Below are 24,688 nucleotides of genomic sequence, written 5' to 3'. Positions count from 1 at the left end.
CCACTGATGTTTTCACAGCTGACTGGAATAGAGACTACTGATCAAGATGACCAGATGCAGAAGAAACCCCATGCCCTTCATGATGCTCTACTGGTTGCTCTGGCTGACACATTCCTTAAATAATAATCTAGTAATAGATATTAATCGATTAAGCACATACACGAGATGATGCTACACTCCCTACACTTCTCTATTAACATATGTCTGTTGACCATTCTCCATGAAGCCGGCTTGTTCCTGTGCTATTTCTGCCTATTTCAGCCTGCTATTGTCGTAAGTAGGATTTTGCTTGCGTGAACAATGAGGCTTGTGGTCTGGTGGTTGGAATTTTCTTTTTTTGGCAGTGGGATGAATATCGGCCTGCACCAGCTCTCCGGCTTCTCCTTGAGCTCCCATTTGCGGACACACAACCTCCATAACAACTTGATTCGGGCTGAACCGGTAGCCTTCCACACATTACTTGGTAGCTTGTCAACTCCAGGTGCTTTCCCTCCCTTGATCTCCCTGAGAGGCCATTCGACCTCAGACTTGAGGGAGGCTGGTTCTGTTGCCACTTCTGTCCAGTGTAATGTCACCCACACCTCTTCTACTTGTATACAGACCACTGCAGTACTCCCCCCACCTTCTTTGATATCCTTTTCTTTTCGTCCTTGTCATGAATGACCCTGTTAATGACCCCTGACAGAAAGTGAAACTAAATTACGTTTGGATTTTATGGTTGTCACAGACATTTTCTGATGTAGTCTTGTTGTTTATTTCTATTGTTGTTGTTGTTGCCATTGTTGTTATTACTGTTGTTGTCTCTCACTGTATGGTCCCCCCTCCTATTGTAATGAAGTGCTTTCAAAGAATAGTCATGACCCACATCAAAAAGAGCGTCCCGGCAACTGTGGACCCTCTGCAGTTTGCATATCGCCAGAACCGGTCCACGGACGATGCAGTCAACACTGCCATCCACACAGCCCTTTCTCACCTACAGGGCCAGGACACATACGTCAGAATGCTATTTATAGACTATAGCTCTGCTTTTAATACAGTCAGCCCCCACAAACTCACAAATAAGCTCCTCACACTTGGCCTGTCTCCCTCCCTCTGTAACTGGGTGTTTAACTTTCTAACAGGCAGGCCCCAGTCAGTCAGAGTCCACAATCGCACATCCAGCTCAAGAATTGTGAGCACTGGGACCCCACAGGGGTGTGTGCTGAGTCCGCTCCTCTACATGCTCTTCACCTACAATTGTGTGGCCTCCCAGAACAACACCAGCATCATTAAATTTGCGGATGACACTACAGTCATCGGACTGATCACTGGTGGTGTTGAAACATCATACAGAAGAGAGGTGGTGGACCTCATAGCTTGGTGTCGTGATAACAATCTCCTTCTCAATACAGTTAAGACTAAAGAGATGATCATCGACCCAAGAACAAGGGAAAAGGAGCCGCATAGACCCCTGTTTATTGATGAGACTGAGGTGGAGAGGGTGAAAACCTTCAAGTTCCTTGGCACACACATCAGCGAGGACCTCACCTGGTCTCACAACACCCGACAAATTATGAAGAAGTCCCAAAGGAGACTGTACTTCCTGAGAAGACTGAGGAAATTTGGCATGGCCACCACAATCCTTAGTTGCTTCTACAGATGCACCATCGAAAGTGTCCTTACCGCCTCCATCACTGTTTGGAACGGTAACTGTACAACACGTGATAGGAAGGCACTCCAGCGGGTGATCAAGACCTCACAGAACATTGTTGGGGCAGCCCTCCCCTCACTGCAAGACATTTATAAATCTAGAGTCCTACGAAGAACACACAACCTCATCAAGGACAGCACACATCCACAACACTCATTATTCACACTCCTACCGTCAGGCAGACGCTACAGGAGTTTGAAGTCCAGGACCACAAGGCTGGCAAACAGCTTTTACCCACAGGCCATCAGGCTTCTCAATGAAGCACTCACACATGTCTCTTCTGTTGTTGTTGCTTAATTTATTGGTATTTATGTTTCTTATGTTCTTATTCTTTCTTGTGTTTTCTTTCTTTTCTTGGGAGAATGAACAGAATAAGAATTTCATTGCATAGTATAACTGCCTGTTTTACTATGCATATGACAATAAAACTCTTGAATCTTGAATCTTGTCGCCACACTCCCTCCTCTGTCTCTTTTTCGCTTTTTCTCGATCCCCTCCTGCTCTGGTCCGGCCGCAAATTTGCATCACAATAAAACATCAACTAAAGTCAAATACAAACTATGTAACAGGAGAAAAGTATCTTACACGTTTCCCTTGCAGAGCAAATCTGTTTAGCGTGTAAGGGCATCTATCCATCCATCCATCCATCCATCCATTTTCTATGCCGCTTATCCTCACTAAGGTTGTGGGGGTATGCTGGAGCCTATCCCAGCTGACTTCGGGCGACAGTCAGCGTACACCCTGGACTGGTCGCCAGCCAATCGCAGGGCACATATAGACAAACAACCATTCACACTCACATTCATACCTATGGACAATTTAGAGTCTCCAGTTAACCTAACATGCATGTTTTTGGAATGTGGGAGGAAACCGGAGTACCCAGAGAAAACCCACGCATGCACGGGGAGAACATGCAAACTCCACACAGAAATGCCAGACTTAGATTCGAACCCAGGTCTTCTGTAAGGGCATCGAGATCAACAATACTGTTTGCCTCATTGGCTGGACAGGACAAGGGGGAACAAAGTGCATACAGAGGTAGATAAAGCTGCTGGATGCTGACCACTCATGATGCTTCTGCTACTGCCATTTTGTGGTTGCCTACAGTCCACCTTTTTCACACAATCGTATTTAAAGACCTTCATATGTTTGATTGTAATAAACAATACTTAAACTTAAAAAAAAAAGCGGTATTGATTTTTTAACGACACCTGTGACAAGACGTTGGAGGTCAGATGCCAGTCCATGTCACTTGTTTTTGCATCAGTCTTGCGTGGCCTCTGGTAATATAATAGACGGTCGTGAAGTCATGTAAGAAGCGAGAAGAAGTTAGATCGATGCATCGACCCCTTGATGTTTTTTTTTGCTGATGTTGAAGATGACGTCCAGTGCTTGCAGACTGCTACACTGCTGAGGTGAGCTGCTTGTGCAAACAGGCCATGTTCCCCAGATGCACGCTGACGTGTGGGCTGAGAAGCACAACACTGTTGCTGATATTGATTGTAACACGCACACACACACGCACACACACACACACACACACACATGCTACAAGCTCACGGGATGCTCCATGTTTATCTAAATGTAGCACAGATAAAACAGCATTCCAGTCATCTGTAATATGCTTTTTAAGTGACATCTGTTCAGATTGAAACAACCCATTGTGCCCTTTGAAAGACGTATCAGAGATGATTTTCCAGTTCTTCTCATCAGCGCTTTGTAATTACACTCAGCAGCATTCACGTACACGGCTTAGTGAAGTAAGATCGCCGAAGTGGCTGAGCGACCCCGCCTCCTCCTCATGCTAATTAGGATTAAGATGCCTACCAGGTGTGCCGCTGATGCTAGAGATAGCCATGATGGCGCTGAGGGCTGCTGCAGTCTGAGCAAATTGCATCGCATGTAGCATGATGTGATAGAATATCAACGTCGTCGAGAAAAAAATATCAAGGAAGCAAAGCAAGGTCTCAGTTTGTCGCACATGTTCCAAAACCCTTGCTGATAGGAGGATATATACATCAGTGCAAACGAATGAGAGCCAATAAAAGAGCTGTATCACAGATAATAATGCTGGGGTTTATTTGCCACTGTCTGAGAGGTATAATAGAAACATGCATGTGTATGCCAGTTGCCCTTATTGTCCTTAGTTTTTATTTATATACTGTATGTTGTTTATTTTATGTATAAGTCAACACGTCTGTTGAACATCACAGATTTGTAGCAAAATGTGATGTGTGGATTATATTAGGTTTATTGTGTGGTGACGTCTGACTTTGTTGTTTGGATGGAAGAACCTCTAGCTTGTATTGACTCTTTAAGATGCTGATAAGATGTGCAATACACTTGTATTATCCAGGTTCATTTGCCTTTTCTTATCATCACATCCCTTGCAGGGAGACACAAGCTGATGTGTTGTTGTTTTTTTTCTTATGTGTATTTTTGTGCTCATGTTAAGCTGCCCAGCGGTGCTCCAGGTGACTTCCTGTGGCGTTTGCGATAGCTGCGGAGTCCTGAACTATGTGTGTGCTGTGAGATTATTGCTAAGCAGCTGCAAGAACACAACATGTTGCTGAAATAACCTTGGCGACTGTTGCTGAGCGGCTGATAAAGTTTAATTCCAGCATTTTAGGAGGATTTATTTCTATTTTGTAATGTTCAGTATAAAAACATACTCCAACCACTGACAATTCAAGCCACCTTCTAGCACCGTGTGTCACAATAAATGGCTGTAAAACTGCCCTTTCTGCAACATTTGAAATGTTCCCGCTTTCACTTTCTTTCATAACAAGACAATAAATCCAACATAGATCGTCTTGAGGCTTTCATTTGGTGTCTTCCACAGTGTCACCTTGCACGACCCCGAATACTCAGGTATCCTTCCTATTGCCCGAGTTAGATGACATCTAATCCAACTGATTAGCTGGGAGGCCGCGGGCCACCTGCTTAGGTTGGACGACATCGTTAACAGTAGCGGTTGCGTCCCGATCATTTGCCACTTGTGTCTTTATACGGTTCATTTGCTAAAATTTATCCGTCAAGGCATACAGCAGGCGATAACTGGAGAGTGGTTGTTTTTTCAAAAATATAAAAACTGAATATGTACAACAATTTCCGGTTCCATGGTTACCATCCCTATTTTCCCCTTTGCCATCACTGGCACACTTTTGTTGACGCATCACAAACCATGCCATTTTTATTTTAAATGATGTATTTTGCTGTTTGATACCCAAGTTTTGGGACACATTATTCCATAAAATTGTACCACAGTGGTGTTAGCACTGTATGTAGGACATAACTGTTAGCATATTTGCCATGATGATTTCTTCAGGAAGACATAAAGCGAAGTGCAAGCTTTTATAACTACGGCCATTTGTCTGCGTCTCACCTTTATTTCATCATCGCTGGTGATTGTATCTCGTCATCAATTGCACTGTCTCTCTCTCTCTCTCACACACACGCGCACGCTATCATACATTCTCTGGATGATAAGCTGGCGTCTCAATCGGCATGATAATTACACCGCCTCATTCAGGAAATGTCAGATGAAGATGATAGATTCAGGTGGGAGTACAAAGCACAGCGAGCCCATCTAGAAACTATTTACACCAAAAAATCATCTTCACATTAAACTGACACAACCAAAAAAGATGCTCAAAATGTTGTTTCTTTTTGCTATGCAGCAGGTGAGAGTAGGGGTGGACCGGGTCTTGGTCTTTTGGTTCAGACTGGCCCCACCCCGGCAGTTGATGTTTACAAAGTACAGTACAAGGAAGTTGGCAGCAGCAAATAGGTTCAGAACATTAAGCAACATTTAGTTCACCGCTTTAATACTCACATCTCTGTGATGAAAAGGGTCACTCTCAGCTTCATCTCCAGAACTACTGCATTCTCCGTGGTTGACACTGACAGCAGCTGCGGCTGCTGCCAAGAGCATCTGGCTCTTGCTGTCATGTCTACTTTTTTTGTGACTGTGAAAAAGGTTGACCCCTTCGGTAGTTTTGATGAAAACGTTTTTTTTTTCCTCTTGCCTTGTCCTGTTCCACCTCCGCTCCACTGGCGTAACTCTGCTTCATCTTTCTCCAACAAGTTTGTTTTGCTATCGTCTTCCTGAATCAGTCTGCACATGCAGAAACATGGAATAGTCCATTGCAGGAGAAGGGAGAGAGGAGCGGATTACACATTATGATGTTGTTTTTAGCCTGTCAATTCAGACTGAAATACTAATATGTACTTTAAATTGAAGAAAAAAATCAATAAGTAATTTTTATGAGGCCCCTGGAAAGCTCAGGGCCCTAGGCAATTGCCTGTGTTTGCCTAATGGTAAATGCATGTACCACACCAACAGAGACTGGCAGTAGAGTTTGTGAATTTTGTCATTTTATTCTCTAATTGGTGGCAGAGCTTTGGGCTGACTTGATGCTCCTTTGCTTATGGCTCCCGTGCACAAAATGCCCCCGCCCCATGGATTGCGGACCCGTACGCACAGTGCTTGTTCTGCGTGTCAGAAGGGGTGGCTCCGACTGTGACAACTCGCCCCTTCTGTTGTGTTGTCTGCAGCGGCATGGTCCCGGGCCGGCCCCTGCGATTGGTTACCTTAGTTACCAAGGCAAGGCGCAGCAATAAATAAATAAATAAACAAACAGCCGTCAATCGGCCCATTATTGAGCGACCCACCGGGAAAACTCCCGGTACTCTCGGTAGCCGGTCTGCCCATGGGTGAGAGACATGCACATCCCATTTCAGTACACGCCAATCAAAGCAGGGAGCTTGAAGTACATCCCGCCCATGTTTAGGCTGGTAAATCTGTCACAATATGGAGGTTACAGTTTAATATGATAATTTAAAGCCTACGTATTTGCACGTACCGCATCTTTTGCTTGTTTGTTTGTATGTTTTTTCTTCAGTAAAATGAACGTTTTGGTCCTGCGCGCCATTCCAGCCTTTTTTAATGCAAATTTAAATAATGGTTGTTGATGTTGTTGTTTAACGGCTTGTTGGCTTTTAGCCACAGGAAAGTATGTTTTATGCTAAAATATTTCTTTGGTGGTTTATAAAAATAAACTAGCTGTGAAGAAATTCTCCTTTTTTTTTGTGAGAGCTTTCCGAATGATCATGAATATGAAATGGCGACTAAAACGTGAGGCTCACACAGAAACACTGTATATAAGTATTAGTAGTACTCGGATGACAGTTAATAGGGAAAAAAATACAATTACGCTCACATAGTAAATTTATTAGAAAAAAAAATAATGCTGTTATGACTCTTGTCTTTATCTTAAAAAAAAAGATAAAAAGTATAGAATTTTGAGTAAAAAGCAATGAGTAAATACCAAAGCTCCCAACCAACATCAACCTAATTGTCACACCTGAGTACGGAGCAACGAGGGTGGATCCCAGTGTGCAGAGGCAAGGCCAGCTCAAAGTAAGTCAAGTCTTTAATAATATAACAAAAGCTGCGGGAACAAAAAAACCACGGTGCTCAAACATAAGTCCAGCACCGTGACAAAAAGTAAAACTAGATAAAGAAGAAAAACTAAAAACTACCTGTAAGTCAGGCAGGGAGAGGACAAGGAGAACAAAAATAGTAAATCATTAGAAGCAAATAAGCCAACTACAAGACTTGGAAATCATGGAAGCAATAACGTGGTATGTGGCATCCAGAAGTGAGGAATAATCCCACACCTTCCTGATGCAGCTGCGGTGATTCAAAGGAGGTGCTGAATCAGGGAGGACTAGTGTCTGCAAGAGACAACAAAACAAAACAAAACAAAAGAGAGGTGGGAAGCTTGAAACAATACAAAAGTAATACAAAATAAAAAACAAAAACCAACAGGTGTCCCAGCAGAACGTGAAAATAATGTTTGTAAAGTTATGCCTTTTTTTTGTCCGACTCTAATTCGTTTTATTCATTCAATTTATTTATATAGCGCCAAATCACAACAGCAGTTATCTCATGTCACGTTACACTTGAAGGCCACATTCATAAATTTAAAAACAGAGAGCCAACTAAAACCCCACATGAGGCGTTTTTAGCACTTGGTGAGGGAGGCAAGGAAAAACTCCCTCTGGGGAAGAAACCTTGAAGGGAACCCAGGCTCTGTGGGGCGGCCGTCGGTCTCAACTGGTTGGGTTAAGATATAAAAATAGAAGGCTAAATGGTAGATCAAGCCAGAAGTCTTAGGGGGTGTACGGTGAAGCTAGCTTAGTGGGTTAGTGAGCTGTGTTGAGTTCAAAGCCCGACTTGCATGTTCAGCGAAGGTAGCTCTCTTTGAAATAGTAACTTAGGCTAAACTTATAACCAGGTTATGTCCGGCCTTTCTTCCTAAAATTAGCTATGAAAACTCCACTGTTTCACTGTTTAACTAATTCGGAGATGGCGTCACCATTTATTGAGAACATGCGAGGTTTCAGAAGCGACATGGAGAAGAAAAAAAAAAGAAAAAAAAGACCATTCCCTGATGATATTATCCATCCATAAGCGAGATAGATTTCCAGACGAGGGAATACGCTAGATATGCTCACACAAGCACCAGGAATAAAATACAATATGAAATATTAATTAGGCCAACATTAGCAGACGTTAACGTCACAGCAGGCCTTGGGAGTACTCACGTCAACACTGCCATCTAGTGGTGGCAACGGGATACAACAAAAAGACATACTGCAAAAATATCAAAAAATAAGTTTTTGCTCCAATTTATTTATTTTTTAAATGGATACGTGTTAAAATGTCAATATTGTGCAATGTAGAGCATTGATAAATGAAAAGACTAGTAGGGTATAGTTAGTATAATAAATCAGTGTTAACTTGACCATTACATGCTTATTTTGTCAGTGGTCTCGTCTGTTGGCGGCAACAGTGTTGCTTTTAGCAGTCATAATCTTTTGGGAACTCCTTATAACACTCCATAATAATTACGTACTCATTTTTTGTAAAGCACACCGGCTGGGATCGCTTCACTTTTCAGCGGAAGTAGATTAACATGACCTCAAACGCCCCTTTCATGTGAAAGCACACTTAGCACAAAGCCGAAAAAGGAGTATCTCTGATACATATCAGTTTATCAGGGGTCAGTTCTAACTACTGTATATGCTTTAGCAAAGAGGTAGGTTTTGAGTTGACTTTTAAATGGAGACAGGGTGTAGGGGAGATGGTTCCACAACAGAGGAGCCTGATAACTAAATGCTCTGCCTCCTGTTCTACTTCTAAAAATTCTAGGAGTGGCAAGTAATTTAAATTCTGGGAGTGCAGTGTTTTCCTGGGTTGATAGGGTTCTAGGAGCTCTTTAAGATATACTGTGCTTTATATGCAAGAAGGAGAATTTTAAACTCAATTTTAAATTTGATAGGTAACCAGTGCAGTGAGGCTAATACAGGTGAAATATGATCTCTTCTTCTGGTTCTGATTAAGATTCGTGCGGCAGTATTCTGAAGGGCCTTTAAAGATTTCTTAGGGCAACCTATTAACAGAGTTGCAATAATCCAACCTGGAGGTCACAAAAGCATGAACAGGTTTTTCTGCATCTGCTAGTGGCAGGAATTTTCTTTATGTTTCGTAAATGGAAAAATGCTGTTTTTGACACTTTTCGTATTTGGGAACTAAAGGAAAGGTCCTGATCGAAGATGACACCAAGGTTTCTGACTGTGAGTGCAAGACCATCTAGGGCAGTAATATCATTTGCAATCTTCTCTCTGAGGTGCTGTGAACCAAGGACTATGATTCCAGTCTAATCTGAGTTTAACAGTAAAAAGTTTGAGGTCGTCCAGCTCTTTATGTCGTTAAGACGCGCCTGGAATTTGAACAGCTGATTAGTTTGGTTAGGTTTCATTGATAAGTACAGTTGTGTGTCATCTGGATAGCAGTGGAAGTTAATGGAGAGTTTTCTAATGATATTGCTTAAGGGGGACATACAAAAGCTGAACAATACAGGTCCTAGCACAGAACCCTGTGGGATGCCATGACTGACCTTTATGTGCCTGGATTCTTCATTACTAATGGATACAAGCTGCAGGCGATCTGACAAATAGGACTGAAGTCATTTTAATGCAGTTCCTTTAATGCCAAGGGCATGCTCTAATCTCCGTATTAGGATTTGGTGATCAGTTATGTTGAATGCTGCTGTCTAATAAAACTAATACTGAAACGAGGCCTTTTTCTGATACGATGAGGAGGTCGTTTGTCATTTTCACGAGTGCCGTTTCTGTCCTGTGGCGCATCGTAAATCCTGGCCAAAAGACCTCAAGTAGAAGATTGTTTTGAAGGAAATGTTATAACTGATTGGCAACTGCTTTCTCTAGGATCTCGGGGAAAAATGGAAGGTTGGGTATTTGTCTGTAGTTAGCTAAGACATGTGGATCAAGGTTCGTTTTTTTTTTAAGAAGCGGTTTGATTACAACTCTATTCTTCTATTCTAATTTTACTACTTTTATCTCATCATTTTACAACTTTTCTGTTGCAGTATTTTGACTTTATTCTTGTTATATTTGGACTTTTATCTCGTAATTTTACAACTTTTTTCTTGTAGTATTACGACTTTTCGTCTTGTAGTATTACTGAGGAAAAACCCATACATGCTAGGAACAAATTGATTGACGCAGGGCCTGGTAGCAGCCAGCAATCAGTAATAAAATATAGTGACATTACAAAAAAATCTGGGCAAGAATAGTGCACCATGGGTGAAGTAAAACAATATAAAAAAATCTTGCAATAATACGATACAATTTGATACGATCTTTTTATACTCCGATAAGAAACAACAATACGATATGATACGATTTTTTTTATCTCGAAATAATAAAAATATCTTTTTCTGGCAATATTTTCACTTTATTGTTGTTATTCTTCTTCTAGTATTAATACATTTTTTTCTTTTCAATGTGGTCCTAATGCGTACATGTATAATTGCATAAAAATACATTGCACTGTCATTAGCAGAACACTGACGGGTTTTTGTTTTAAATTATAATGGGGATGTTGTGAAAATAATACACTGTGACCACTAATTGTTCTGAAATGATGGCTAGATACTGCCTTTTTGTCGGTCTTTAGTGTTGTATATGCTCATATTGCTGGCTGAAAAGCGTACAAGAACATTTTGTATGAGCATGACAAAAAAATCTACAAATCAAACAGAATAACATAAGTCCATTAATTAATTTATTCATTCATATTGTTGTTCCAAGGTGACAGCGTGAATATTCATGACTAGATTATGATTTATTTGGGAGGTGACGTGGCAATGTGAGTCAGGACAATGCTGAATTATCCTCAGGCAAGATAATTGATCTGCTAATTAATTGCATCGCATTGGTTGTCCTTTGTGACTTTTTGGCTCAATGAGAATTGGCGACCTGTATGCCAACAAGTCAACACAAACATGAGCGTAAAGGCCGCCAAGGGCTGCTCCTGTATCACGTTACGCTCATGTTACAAAGATAGGCACCTTGTACAGCCCAGCAGGTGTTCTATTCAAGGTGTCCTCCTCAGTGGAGCCTGTAAAATCCACTGAGCTGCTATTTTAGTGCAACGTGAGTGTGCACTTTCTGGAGATTATACTGACATTCACGCTGGCGCGCATGCAGAACATCTCCAACTTGAGGAGGAAGGACCAAGCAGCAATTTTGCTCTGCATGATGGAAAAACAGTAAAATAGTCAAGTGGTGAATTTAACACTTGGGTGCAAGCAATAGAGTGTGTGACATTTTAAGAGGAAGGGTAATAACGTTTTCTAACCGAGATTTTACAATTCACACCACCCGCTGCTTTCTTTTTGGTAAATTGAAAACATTTGTGCAGACTCTAGCTTGTGTCATTTTGAAATCAAAGCCATAATATTGTCATGATACAATTTTAATTGTAAAATGATGACTTTATTCTTGTAATGGTAATTGTTTAGTTTATTTGGAACATGCATAACAAAGTTACATAGAAGTACATCGCATGTTCACACAGTTCAACATGTCTGAAAAGGAGCAGGAAGAAGCAGATCTTATTTACATCGGTCAACCAAGCCAAGTCACAGGCTGACTGACTCTGGACTCCACTTGACAATATCATCAAAGACTGGCAACTCAACTTGGACTTTGACATCAGTTACGAGGGACTTGACTCGGACTTTAGTCTGATGACTTGAAAATATTTGAGATTTTCAGTGAACGTGTTTAGTAAAATGTGTCCCCATTCAAAGTATTGAGCTAATGTGACGGTCATTATATAATTTCCAGCAAGACAACATATTTTCCCTTTGAGTCTGCCTCACTGAATGCATCTATTAACGTCCAATCGGGTTTAAGAACAAAGATACGTAACGTGTTTAAATTGGCATTTTTTGGTGGGACACACTAAGCCGCGCTTATGACTTGTAAGGACTTGAAAATTTCAAGCCTAGGACTTCAGACTTGACTCGACCTGTCTTGTCTTGACTTGAGTTGACTTGGACTTGCACGTCTTTACTTGAGACTTGACACTTGCAAAACACTGAATTGCTCCCACGTCTGCCAGGTTCAGAGGACTTGTGCCGCTCACGTTGTGCGTCATTCTCAGTGGATAGTAAATCTACTGTAGGCAGCAGTACCAGTTACTTTTTTTAGGTATATTCAATGGAGTTTTTTACCTCGACAGGTTTCAACGGTCACTTGCAGTCTTCTTGACCTGTCCTGACCTGTCCAAAAAAGCTATTTCCTCCTTAAGCGTGAATTGTATGTGTTTGGTCTTATCAATACTGTCGAGATGGTCTGTGGGTTCTTGTGTGGACCCAATTTTGGGGGGGGGGATTCGGACAAAATTATGTCAAAGTCCTCTGCTGCTGGGAGCCACTGAAAAAAACAGACACGCTACAAGAACCACCTAAGATAACACAGTAGAACCTAAAAATATTAAAAACGGCAAAACTCCCAAAAAGCAACATCACAAACGAAAGCCATCATTTCACTCAAAAAAGACAAAACCGTCACCATCATGCCAACAAGACAACAAAATGTAGAAGATAAAAAAAAAAAGACCCGCAGAAAAGAACGAAATGCTCAAGACATGGACGCAAGAGCAATATGAACTTTTAATATACACTGCATAACTTTAATATACAGCACCCCAAGAATTTATGGCACCTCTAAAATTCACAAAAAAAAAAAATCACATCTCATTAGTCACCATAACCCTGGTAGATACGCATACACGCTTCAAAGAAGACACTAAAATCAAGAACTAATCTGATGACGTGTCCACACAATGGAATCATATACAGTACAAAAAGAAAGAGGGTTTCACAGCGGGGGACCCCATTTTGCCATAATGAGCAGTATTTTTAATGGGGGACTTGGAGACCACAGCCATCAAAACAGCGCCAAAACACTGGAGACCCACTTTTTGGAAACGCTACGTACGGAATATTAGAAAAAATAAAAAATGGATCCACACTGGAACTTACTGACCACCTCAACAGTATTGATAAGGAGTATAAAATTTGCGCATGAAACAAAAAAATTGACAGGACGATAGCTTTTTCGGACATGACCGCAGCAAAACCACAGAAAACCGACACACACACACACCAATACTGACTCTGGACTTCTAAACACACTACAGTGCACACACTGTCAGAACACTCTACGGACAGGACAACATCAGATCAGAAGAAGACAGGTAAGAATCGCAAAAACACATCAAACTCACAAGCTGCCAATATCCATGCAGAGCCACCAGGACAACAACAAGGAAACAAGAATGAAGAAAATATCCAAACCAAAACTTGAAAAAGAAAGACATAATGACCTTACTATACCACAGGGGAATAAAAGAACCAATCAAACATGAAAAAAACACAAAATAAACACAGCAGTAAAACCTCACATAAAAACAAGACAGCTGCTTGTACACCCAAAGGACAAAATGGAACACGGCAAAAAACGAACCTCAAAATGAGCCATATCGGATCACTGTAAAAGAAATAACCACATCATGGAGTGCATGGGACAGCGCCAAAAGCGTTGGGACAAAAACAAATAAAAACAAAACATGGACTAAGGGGGCGATCAAAACAAGGAAGTGTGCCGAGGACGGCATCAGTCGTGATGGGAGAGCATTTATGCACCCAACTGGGCGGACGTGTCAAGTGGGGTTGGCCACGCCTATGATGTACAGCTGATAAGCGGCATGTCAGGTGATCCTTCTGAGGAAGACTGCAGATGACAGTCAAAACCCGTCAAGGTAAAAAATTCCATCTAATACAGTGGAACCTTGGTTACCGTTCCAGAAGGCCAAACTCTAACTGAAACATCATCAGTATTTCCTATAAGAAATAATGTCAAACCAATTAATCTGTTCCACAAAGCCACAAATGTTAACACCAAACACGTTTTTTTTTATAGTTTTGCAATAATAGTTTACGTGCACAAAACAATGTTTATGCATAAAAATACATAAACGATGAAGGAAAGGTATAAATCCACGTTTAAGGTTAGTTTTACCTTCATTGAGGAAGTAATTGTTGCCAAAGACAAGCTGTGGCAGCGAGAGCCCTTTCATTTGTCATTTATATGCATTTAGAATTGTTTTATGCATGTAAAACTATGATTGTAAAACTATAAAAATGTGTTTTGGGTTAACAATTTTGTGACTTGGGGCGTAACTGTGTTAGTTAGCGAAGAACTATAGAGTCAACCGCCAATAACATGACACGACATACTGTAACAGACAGGCGACGAGCCGGCTTCCGGTTCCTGTTTCCATCTATTAGCATAGGCTGCTAACAAGGCCGTTGTTGAATAAAAATACATTAAGAGCACAGAGCCATATTGTGCCGAAAATGTATACAAACAGAGGCAAAATTTTGTTGTAAATTTTTTACATTAACCAAAATACACTAATCGTATACTAATCTAGGTTCCACTGTATACCTAAAAACTAGTCTGAATATAATAAACTGAACACATATTCAATAAGAAGGCAAAATGAACCAATTGAAGCTGCTATGCAAACTGTACGCTAACTTCACGAGACACTCAGATCGACGATAAACGAGATAGGGTCTCAGAGGACGGGACGACATTGTAACATTACTTTAAAGAAAAGTACAATGAAAAAATTTAAAAAATATGTGACAATATATCGCAATCTACTAATTTAACTTCTACTACGTCACACACTTCTGCGCTCTGTGTGTACGCTACCGGCCCCTGCCTCCACCCACTGAGACAAACAGGGTTCACGCCGTTCATGCCATTGTTCTATGGAACAAATAAGCCAAGGTGCTGAAACCAATGCACAGAGTGAATCATCTTCCTGCCTGTTTGGAGGCGGGAGACGAGGAAAACAAACAGCCATGCACATGGCATTATGTTAAGGCCGGCAAAATTATCGAGTTCATTTTCATTTATTGTGTGATTAATTAATTAATTTATTATTGTATGAAGCCCAGTGCCCAGGAGGCATTTTTTTTTAATGAAAAATCTTGTCACGCTTTAATCTTGCAAGATCTTGTGATACCTCTGCTAACTACTAATTGACTACGTCTTTCAGAGCACCAGTTCCCAACCCTTGTCGATGTAAATAACCTCTTGTTTGTGAACTAAGCCAGCAGAAAAAATTGAAAAAAAAAACAGCAACCTCGATTCACATGAACATGCGATCTATTTTGTAAGTATCACTGATGTATTTATTTTTTTAACTCAATTAGCTGCATCACAAGAAACGCTCTGCCTTGGTGAGGCGTGCTGGCTATCATTCATCAGCTGGCGGGAGGAGCGATGGCATTAATGAATTAATTGATGTGTGATGTGTATTGCTTGAGCGCGGGAGGTTGTTTACGTGTGACAAGGCTTCAGGTCTGAGGCAGCTATTATGTCCATCAGACATCCTGGCATCGCCGTCTGCCACTCTTGCACAGATAAATCAAACTGGGCCTCGAACTGAGTCACTCTGAAAAGTCATTAATCCCACGATGCGTCCCCGGGGGGTCCTCTTCGTCCTCTTCTTCCTCCTCCTCAACTCAGTAGTCGTTCCATGAAATAATAAGCGCTCTCCCTCGCCTCTCCTCTGCTCTTGATGACTCTCTTTTATTTGTTCTAATGGGCTTCTGCTGCGGGTTGGCTTCCCCAGAGGACGACTTGTGTGCCCTGCTGTGTGTGTGTGTGTGTGTGTGCTTTTTTTAAGAAGGACTGTGTGTGTTTTAAATTGTAGAGCTTTATCCTCACTCTTCTTATATGCCTTCATGCTTCCACTGCTGTGTTTGCGTGAGTCAGATTTGTTGTTCTCTCTGTGAGTGGGCAATGTGAGATGGACTAATGGCACCAGTCATAGACAGTTAAAGCAGATAAAGTCTTAATGCCTTCCTCGTCAGCTCCCCTTTGCTCGCTCCTGTGAAGTCATCATTTCACGGCGGCGTCTGGTCTGTCTGGACGCCGGACGCTGTGTATGTCATAAAGCAACGTGGAAGGATCATCAGGGCTTCCTGCAAGAGGTTCCTCATGCCTCCAGGCTGCTCCATTAGACTGCTTGCTTGCTGTTGTTGCAATGAGACACTTTTATCTCCTCCATCAAAAGGTTCTATTTTCATGAGTGTGGGTTTGCCTGTTTATGTACATGGGCAGCTCGGTATTTGTCATAGTCTTGGTCAAGACTTGGTTGTTTACCTGCACCTCAAAGAGAAACAGCGCTCGTTTGAGGACAAAAATGGACACATTCTGGACAGATGGTTTGAAAGAGGATTAAGGCACGCCCTCGCTGAACAGAGGGGGAGGTCTGCGACACCACCTATCCCCCCCCACATACAGTGCTGCCTTTCATCCCTTCTTAAGAGATTCAATCATTTAGCCTCTAACAAATAACAGACATGACACAGCCACTTTCGGTTTCAGGTACGTCCTTGACCGTTGTTACAACTGATGGAATGATAACAAGGATGACTCCACCCATATGACTGTCGTTGGCTGGCAGTGGGTGTACGCTACTGTACTGTATATTGACAACTGTCGCTTTGCACCACAAAAAAGTAAAACTATTCTTGGTTGGGAGGGTTGCCTCTACCTTAGAGAATAAACACTTGGATCCTGCACCATCTTTCCAGGCTGGAGCTGTCCTATCCAGTCATTGAGCATGAACTGATGAAGCCTGCTTGGATGAGAGGTGAGACATCTTCTAAGACAACCTGAACAGTCCAGTGGCGATCGATTCAATGCCCTGAGAGTACAATGACCTGAATCAATGACAACATTCACAGACGGTATCAGAGAACCAATGTTGTAATAGCAATTTGGAATGAATGAGAAAGTGGAAAGAAAAACAGAGCTATGTTTGATCACATAGTCATTCATTAAAGTACTGTATATTGCACAACACAGCAGCAACAAAACCAATGTTGTAATAGCGGTAAGGTCGATACTTGCTACAGTCGTCTTATAGTGATTATAGAGATTTTTTACAGGTTAGTCAAGGTTAATCAGTCTTACCAAAGTATTACCCAAACCACACATTTTCAACACTATCATTACATTTGAGCAACATCGAAAAAACATTTTGCTTTAGGTTTGGTTGAGATTAGTCCCCCAGCTTTGCTGGTATCTCTACATAAAATGGAAACTTTCTGACCAACTTGTTGGAAGGCACCATTATATCTTAGAGAAGATTTGATAAACGGACCAAAATAGACAATGAGGTACTCATTAGGTAAGCATGAAGTACTCCTGTACAATTAAATTATGTCCAATACAAATAATACTCAGGTTTGCATCTCTCGTGTTGAATGTCGTCAGATTTGCGGGTGTACCTAATGTTTTGACAAGTGAAGGTGGACTTAATTTCATTGTACAATTTGTGCAGTGACAATAAAGCTCTATTCTAAGACTTGGGGTAGACTTGGCTGCTTCTCCAAGTGTGTTGTACCTCATTATGCAGCCTCATCAATAAAGCCAGCAGCCTTATTTGCATTCAACAGATGAAGTATTTGATGAAAGTCGCTACTTCATAAATTGAATTTCCCCACAGATGACGTTTGCCGAGACTTTTAAATCGGCTTGTAGAAGAGATCACATTAAAAGATCACTGCCGCTGTTTGAAGCCGGGGCAAAAAAAATTTAAATAAATCCAGCGGAAAGTTTTTGACAAAGACAGGAATGCAGACGGCACCGCCAGCGTGTTGTCCTTGCTAACTCGTCAGGGGTCTGGCTATGTGCGAGAGGCTCTTCAATATTTAACGAGTCCTGCTTCGTCGTTCCCTCTGGGGAGGAAGTGTACTGTAAGTATGCCATTGGCTCGGTAGGCCTTACAGGCACTTAGAAGCGCTACTGCTGCCGCATTTGAAGATTAACTAACTATACTCTCGCTCGAATGGCCACTCTTCAGGCATTATATGCAAATTTGTCTTTGCTCTTAATGTCTCCAATATCAGCTGCTGTGTGCTGTTTACAAAGTAGTGAAGTCTACTGTAAGTGGACCTTTTTGTGTTTACTTTTTTACTGTTTTGGCTTTTTATGTGTAAATACTATAATAAGTTCATTGTAACAGTACGGCTACGGCTAATGAGTAGCGTAGCCGACATCTTAAAGCACATTCGGAGATAGATAAAGCTGTTGGATGCTGACCCCTCATGATACTTCACATGCAGAGACTGCCATCTCGTGGAGTTAATTAAAAACTACATCAGGAGGTTGCCTACAGCCACAGCTGCTGATGCCAATGTTTTTTGGGCCTGATGCTAAATAGAGATACCAACGGACATTTGCTTTTGTAGACCATCCAGGATCTATACTGCAAAATCCATACTGCATTGAACGCATCAGTAAAAATGAGGCATGCTGACAAACAATGATGGCTTGGAGTTGCTTGTCGGCATGTGGCGTTGATAAGGGCACCAACTGTATCCAAGAGGAGACTGTTAGATATTATTATTGCACCTCTAGATTCAGTCTATTAGCTTAGTGCATTTTCAGTCTAATAGCTTCTCTTAGAAGACCTTCTTGACACACACACACACACACACACACACACACACACTCACTTAGCACAATCAGAGTTGCGCGATAGTTACATATGTCTGATGTAAAAATACTGGAAGACGCAGACACACAATTGTTCTCACTCGGACAAGCTTAACTCTCACTTCTACACAAGGTTAATTTTTCACTTTCACTAGGCGGGCCAAAGAATCAGGAAGAAAGGCTCATGAGAAGCAGTAGCTTTTACAGGCCTGACAACAACAAAGTGGAGACTGTGGAGTGTTATACTCTGACACAACATGTATATCTGACACAACGGTGATATCAGCGATTTTCAGTCAACTCAACATCTTTAAAATTACTTTAATCCCTGTTGGTTTTGAAGGATATGCAGCACAACAGGGATGCATTATATGAGACTGTCAGTCATTCTTCTTCAGATCGCCGAAAAAACCCTATTGGTTTTGAACGATTATTGCATTCTACTGCTGGTAGACGTGTTCTTCCTCAGCAGCGGTTTCACTGAGCGTCTCTCAGCGTGGATGTGACTAGTTAGTGTACAGTATAATGCGGTTATCCAGAAGCGCTTCAGGGGTTACTGAACCTCATTTCACAGTGCACACTCTCATTAGCACACCCTCCCACCTCCCTCCGCTGCCAGTAAGGTCCTCCAAGTCAAGGCTGACGAGCACTTTAACCCGCCCGTCCGTGTCCTGAATGAAGCCAACGGGCGAAGACTAATTACACCCAACCGCCCCTTTCCCTTTCACCTGCCTCACACAGATCATTACCAAATGTCTTTTTCTCATCCTCGCCAAGGACATGTTTTAAGGGTGGAGACGTGCTCTTATACTGAGTTAGTGAAATGAAGTCTGGCTTGTAATATTTTAGCCTTATTATCAGTCAGGTGCCCAGGGCATGATGAATGACGAGGGGGAGTTGATCCTTCCACCTAATACACCAGATTGACTTTGTAGATGGTAGCAGCACACATTTACAGAAACCACCAGGACAAATGCTCGCATGCTGTGGTAGGTTAAGGACTAAATCCTACAAGACACAAAAGTCTTTAACAAGAAGAGACTTGGATGAACGCGCATTTGGTATGAGGTTCTTGGTTTGTTTGTGGGAAAGCTCCTCAGTGAACAAATATCGAGGCTAATTTTCACAAGAGGGTGACTGATGATTGGAAAGTGAGAGACAAATGTCCCAGTCAAACCTAATCAATGTCCATATCAATCCATAATGGAGCAGGAGGACCTTGGAAAGGGGACGGCTGGGCCTATGCGGGACACATTCCTGTGGCCCGTCCTCTCAGCTTGTGATTTGATTTATGGCCTGTGTCTGGCCAGAGTCCAGTTGGACTTAATAGAATAACAAAAGGTTGACTGGCGAGTCACAGGGGCATCCAGCATCGGCGCTGATGCGGAGCAGGACGGCGGTGAATCGATGAACCCGAGTGGAAAATAACGGATTTAGAGTCCCATCATGGTAGAAAGAGCGCTCATAAATAACGAGAAGGCAAAACAGACAAGGAAATTACGTAAGTTTGGCAACAAGAGAGGTGAGCCTTAGATCGTCAGCATTTGATTCAAAAACAAATCCATATAAAAAGTCGAAACACAGTCATCCCTTGGCACAATGCGGTTTGAATTTCACGGCTTCACTCTGTCAAACATATATGAATTCTTAAATAGTGCTGTTTCGTGGTTGAATACGGCCTATTATTAGTCAAAACATAAGCACAATGAAGCAAATCTTTTCTGCCTAAATTAAGCATTGTCAAGCATAAAAATAACTAAATGAACTAAAATACAAAAACAAGAAATTTGGAAGCCGCATTAAAATGAATCTAGTAGTCTACATTGATCACGAGGTGTCAGTAATCATTTGGTGAGACAAGCACCAGACTTGATCACTGGAACAACAGGATTTTATTGCAGGTTTAATAGATCTCACATCAGGCACAATACTAATAATCACAGTAAAAATAATCATCATAATAACAACAACGCGGGCCACTGTTGCAATGGTAATTCAGCTAAAACTCAACTCAGAACTCTTGTTCCGGGTTAGACGTGTTATATAATTTGGCGTTAGGTAACGATACTTCTGGAAGAAGTTTAATGGCGCAGTCATAGCGGGGTCAGAGTCTTTTACTAAACACTTGGCGGAGGTCATGGTATTCTACGGGTACGCAGCACGTACCACAGGAAATAGACAATTGGCATGGCAAAAAGGGCTCCAGTTACTAACCGTCGTTTTGCCCTAATCAAAGGAAGGCTTGTGAAGCTTGAGCCAGGTGAGACCCACAACCACGGGCGCCAACAGGGACGGTACAATAAAGAAGCGAATGGTCTCATGATGGTTACCTGAAAGCCCAAGAGAAAGTAACTTGGTCTGGTGAGTAACAACCGCCAGGACGCGCCCATCTTAAGAGTGTACCTCCTTAGGAGGCTGGAGCTTAACCTTAGCTAGCTTACTGTTTTCAACAAAATTGGTGTCTAGAAAGCTGTCATCAGCCTCAGAGTCAATCAAGGCTGAAATACTGAAAAAACTACCCCGCCCAGAAATGGTCCCCATTATATAGAGTCTCTTGGAGATTTATATGTGTATATATATATATATATATATATATATAATATATATATATATATATACTTAAGTATAGTAATTTTTTAAATTACAAATTAACATTGAAAACCTACTTAGACAAAACAGATCCTTAAAATTCTAAAAACTTTCAAATTGTTGATTTGATTTGAAGATGTTTTTTGTTCGTAAAACCATTTTCGCATCTGGTCTTGACGCACAGCCAATTGGATACTGCAGCTCAGGGACGGTGACATTTTTCTTGGGTCTACCACTTGACATTTTTTTCCATCACCCTCAGGATCTTCTAAGAAGTTGACTTACTGCGTCCAACCTTAGCAGCAATGGCACACTGCGAGAGGCCTCGCTTATGCAGCTCAACAATCCGACTGCGTTCAAAGAGTGAAAGCTTTTTTGCCTTTGCCGTCAAGAGATCATGACAGTGTGAACACCTGACAGAAAATTACACTAAATCCACATTTTTGCCAAGATTTTGGCTTTTAAAGGCTGTGGTCTTAAACTCCTGATCAGCTGATGAACAGCCTGTTTCACTTTAATGCTTATTTGCAATAATTTTGAAGCTCTACTTAGAACCTCCTTAAGATCCAACTGTGCAAAATATACATTTTCCAATTTGTCAACTGGTCTTAAAATTTTGACCAGGAGTATAAATATTGTGTTTTGTTTTTTTTTTACCAAAAATCCACACATTTGCTGGGCCTCGAATGCTAAACAGTGAATATACAGTGATATAATAACTATTTGTTTGGTTATTGCCTCATAAAACGTGACCTTCAGTGGACTTGAAACTGAATAAGGCTGTGTCAGCTCACTGGGGATTGCTGTGATTCCACTGTGATTGAACACCCAGCGTTTATAGTGTAGTTCACTGCTTTCTTTAGCATTTACTTTAAACATGCTCTCTGTGTTCACTTTTGTAAGGGACTACCAGTGTTTGCCCAAAGTAATACAACTACTAAAGCTGCAATTGAACCGTTTGCTTTGTTTTGATGACACATCTCCATAAACGGATTGTCAGAGGGCGATGAAGCAAATGAATGAAGCAAAATTAGAACACGTCCCCCCTTCAATGGGCCGTGCTTCCCATTAGAAAGCTCAGAGGACTCTCGTCAAATAGAGGAAAAACACACACGCCCAATGAGGGTGACAACAAGGGAGGAGGGAAGTGCTAGAGGTGAAGAAACAGTCGTTCGTTGTGTCTTATGTTGCACGAAAAAAGCAGAAAGCGCCCCCCAAGGAGCCTCATTAGCTGCTCAGCAGGATGTTTCAGAGGAGGAGAAGTTTCACATTTGGAGCGTATGGAGGGTAAGATAGATGTATTCATGTAGACGTAGCATTAGCATCCGTGCACCTGTTGCAGTAAGAGAGAGTTAGAGTTTCTATCCTTGACTCCTTGGCACTGCGCTTTTAGCAGGTCAAAGGTTAGAGTGCTTTGCAAGGACGATTGACCTGTTGCTGCTTCCTGTTAGATAGCAATTTACTGGCTCATTGGCAGCTAAGGGTGCTCGTTAGCGCTATTAATGGCCGACCAAGCGCGCACACCAGTGTATGAGCTGACAGTTCAAGTACTACAAGAGGCTCCTGTAAATTAAATATCTCTACTGAGGGACTAATAAAGGCTTCTTGAGTCCATCACTGCTTGACTGCATATGAAGTGAGAGCAGGATGAAAGTAAAATAGGCTTCACTGTTGGGCAGGTGAAGGTTTGTCAATGGTTGTGTAGTTGTGAGAATCGTTGCTGCACCGGTGAGCAACGTCAAGAGACTTTAAGCCTGAAGGTAGCTGACAAATCCTTTCAATGTCTTGATATGCTGCGGCAACTTTACCCACTCATTCGTTTATTCATTCATTTTTCTACTGCTTATTCTGTTCTGGGTCACGTTTGTTCATCCTTACTTGATACTGTGTAGGGAGCCGGCACATTTTCAGTCCCAAACATGCTCAGATTTTTGTGTGACTATCGTGTGGCACAAATATAAAAATACATACATTTTAATTAGCATGTGATGAATCATATTTCACAGAGTCGGGGGTGCACGTCTTTGAAGCTTGATGATAATGACTGAATTGCTGTTGAGATCTATCCATCCTCTTCATGGCTGCTTATTCACTTATGAGCATCTTGAACTGATTATTCCTCACAATGGATTTCGCTGATGTCACTTGAATTCTTAGTCGTCGCAGTACAAGCTGATAAAAGACAAGAAATAGAAGCATGCACATCACTGTAGGTCTTCATGTCATTTCGCTAATGGCACACAGCTATTTATCAAAGAAATTTGTCTTACAGGTGAGATTATCTGTTGATTCGACTATAGAAGACTATAAGAGAGGTGGGCCACCCAGACCCGAGAGCCACTGGCAGTTCTAAAACAAAGAAAACCCATTAAAAACATTTAACCCTGAAATACTAACCCTTAAAAATATAGTGTATACTCTATTGACTCCTAGTATAAGACTCCTAGAACCCTTTATTCCTCTGGAAAAAGTCCCGGGTCATCTCATATTTGGGGTCTTTGACAGAGCTTTTCCTCCCGTCACACACACCAGTGACTCCATAAAAGTGCCTCACAGGTTGTTAGCAAGTTAGCAAACAACCGAGGAGGAGTTATGATGCTAATTTTAAGATAATGGTGATCAGTGAAGTAGACATGAAATAGAACTCCACCGGTTGTCAAAACAACTTTTGTTGGCTTTGATGCAATTAATCACTTATTCAATTTATCAACAACTATTTTGGTATTCCATTAATCATTTTTTAATTTTAAAATGTAAATATCCTCTGGGCCGACGGTGGCCGAGTGGTCAGCATGTTGACCACACTGTCAGGAGATCGGGAAGAATCTCTGCTTGGGCATCTCTATTTGGACTTTGCATGTTCTGTCCGTGCACGCGTGGGTTTTCTCCGGGTACTCCGGCTTCTTCCAACATTCTAAAAACATGCATGTTAGGTTAATTGGAGACTCTAAATTGTCCATAGGTATGAATGTGAGTGTGAATGGTTGTTTGTCTTTATGTGCCCTGTGATTGGCTGGCGACCAGTCCATGGTGTACCCCGCCTCTTGCCCAAAAGTCAGCTGGGATAGGCTCCGGCATACCCCCGCGACCCTAATGAGGAGAAGCGACATAGAAAATGAAAATGTTTGTGTTTGGTTCATATTGATTAGGGCCGAACCGATTACTCGATTAATCAAAACAACAAGCTTCAGTAATCAACTAAGAAAATGCAGCCCTAAAAATATTCTTACAGAATGAGATGATTAAAAAGCGTAGTAAAAATAAAATGACCTTAGATCGAGTCATAGCTTAAATACAGCCGTTGGCTCATCTCATGTTTGCGACTTGCTGCATGGCTGTAAGACCATGCGTTATGAATAAACAGCATTATAATGCTCACCGTTGAGGCATTAACTTCACAATATGTTTATTATTGTTGTTTGCATACTGGCTTATGCT

General features: G+C 41.6%; 1 protein-coding gene across 9 annotated transcripts in view; it reads left to right on the top strand.

Moving 5' to 3' along the window:
• The window catches only part of rap1gapb (RAP1 GTPase activating protein b), a 129,192-nt gene that overhangs the window by 22,887 nt on the left and 81,617 nt on the right, over positions 1 to 24,688 (top strand). For 3 of the 9 annotated variants that reach the window (XM_054785341.1, XM_054785338.1, XM_054785333.1), the window contains exon 1: positions 22,421 to 22,537. The exons of 3 other annotated variants lie outside the window; for them this stretch is intronic. In XM_054785341.1, coding sequence (XP_054641316.1) covers positions 22,494 to 22,537 — 44 coding nt within the window. In that variant the 5' untranslated portion in view covers positions 22,421 to 22,493. Of the gene's footprint in view, positions 1 to 22,418; positions 22,538 to 24,688 lie in introns of those variants that run through there. 3 more of the 9 variants (XR_008572292.1, XM_054785331.1, XM_054785332.1) reach the window with 2 other exon arrangements.

This window comes from Dunckerocampus dactyliophorus, chromosome 8, assembly GCF_027744805.1.
Source record: "Dunckerocampus dactyliophorus isolate RoL2022-P2 chromosome 8, RoL_Ddac_1.1, whole genome shotgun sequence".
Classification (NCBI taxonomy): domain Eukaryota; kingdom Metazoa; phylum Chordata; class Actinopteri; order Syngnathiformes; family Syngnathidae; genus Dunckerocampus; species Dunckerocampus dactyliophorus.
Note: the sequence above shows the minus strand (reverse complement) of the source record. Positions and strands in the feature narration are given on the sequence as shown.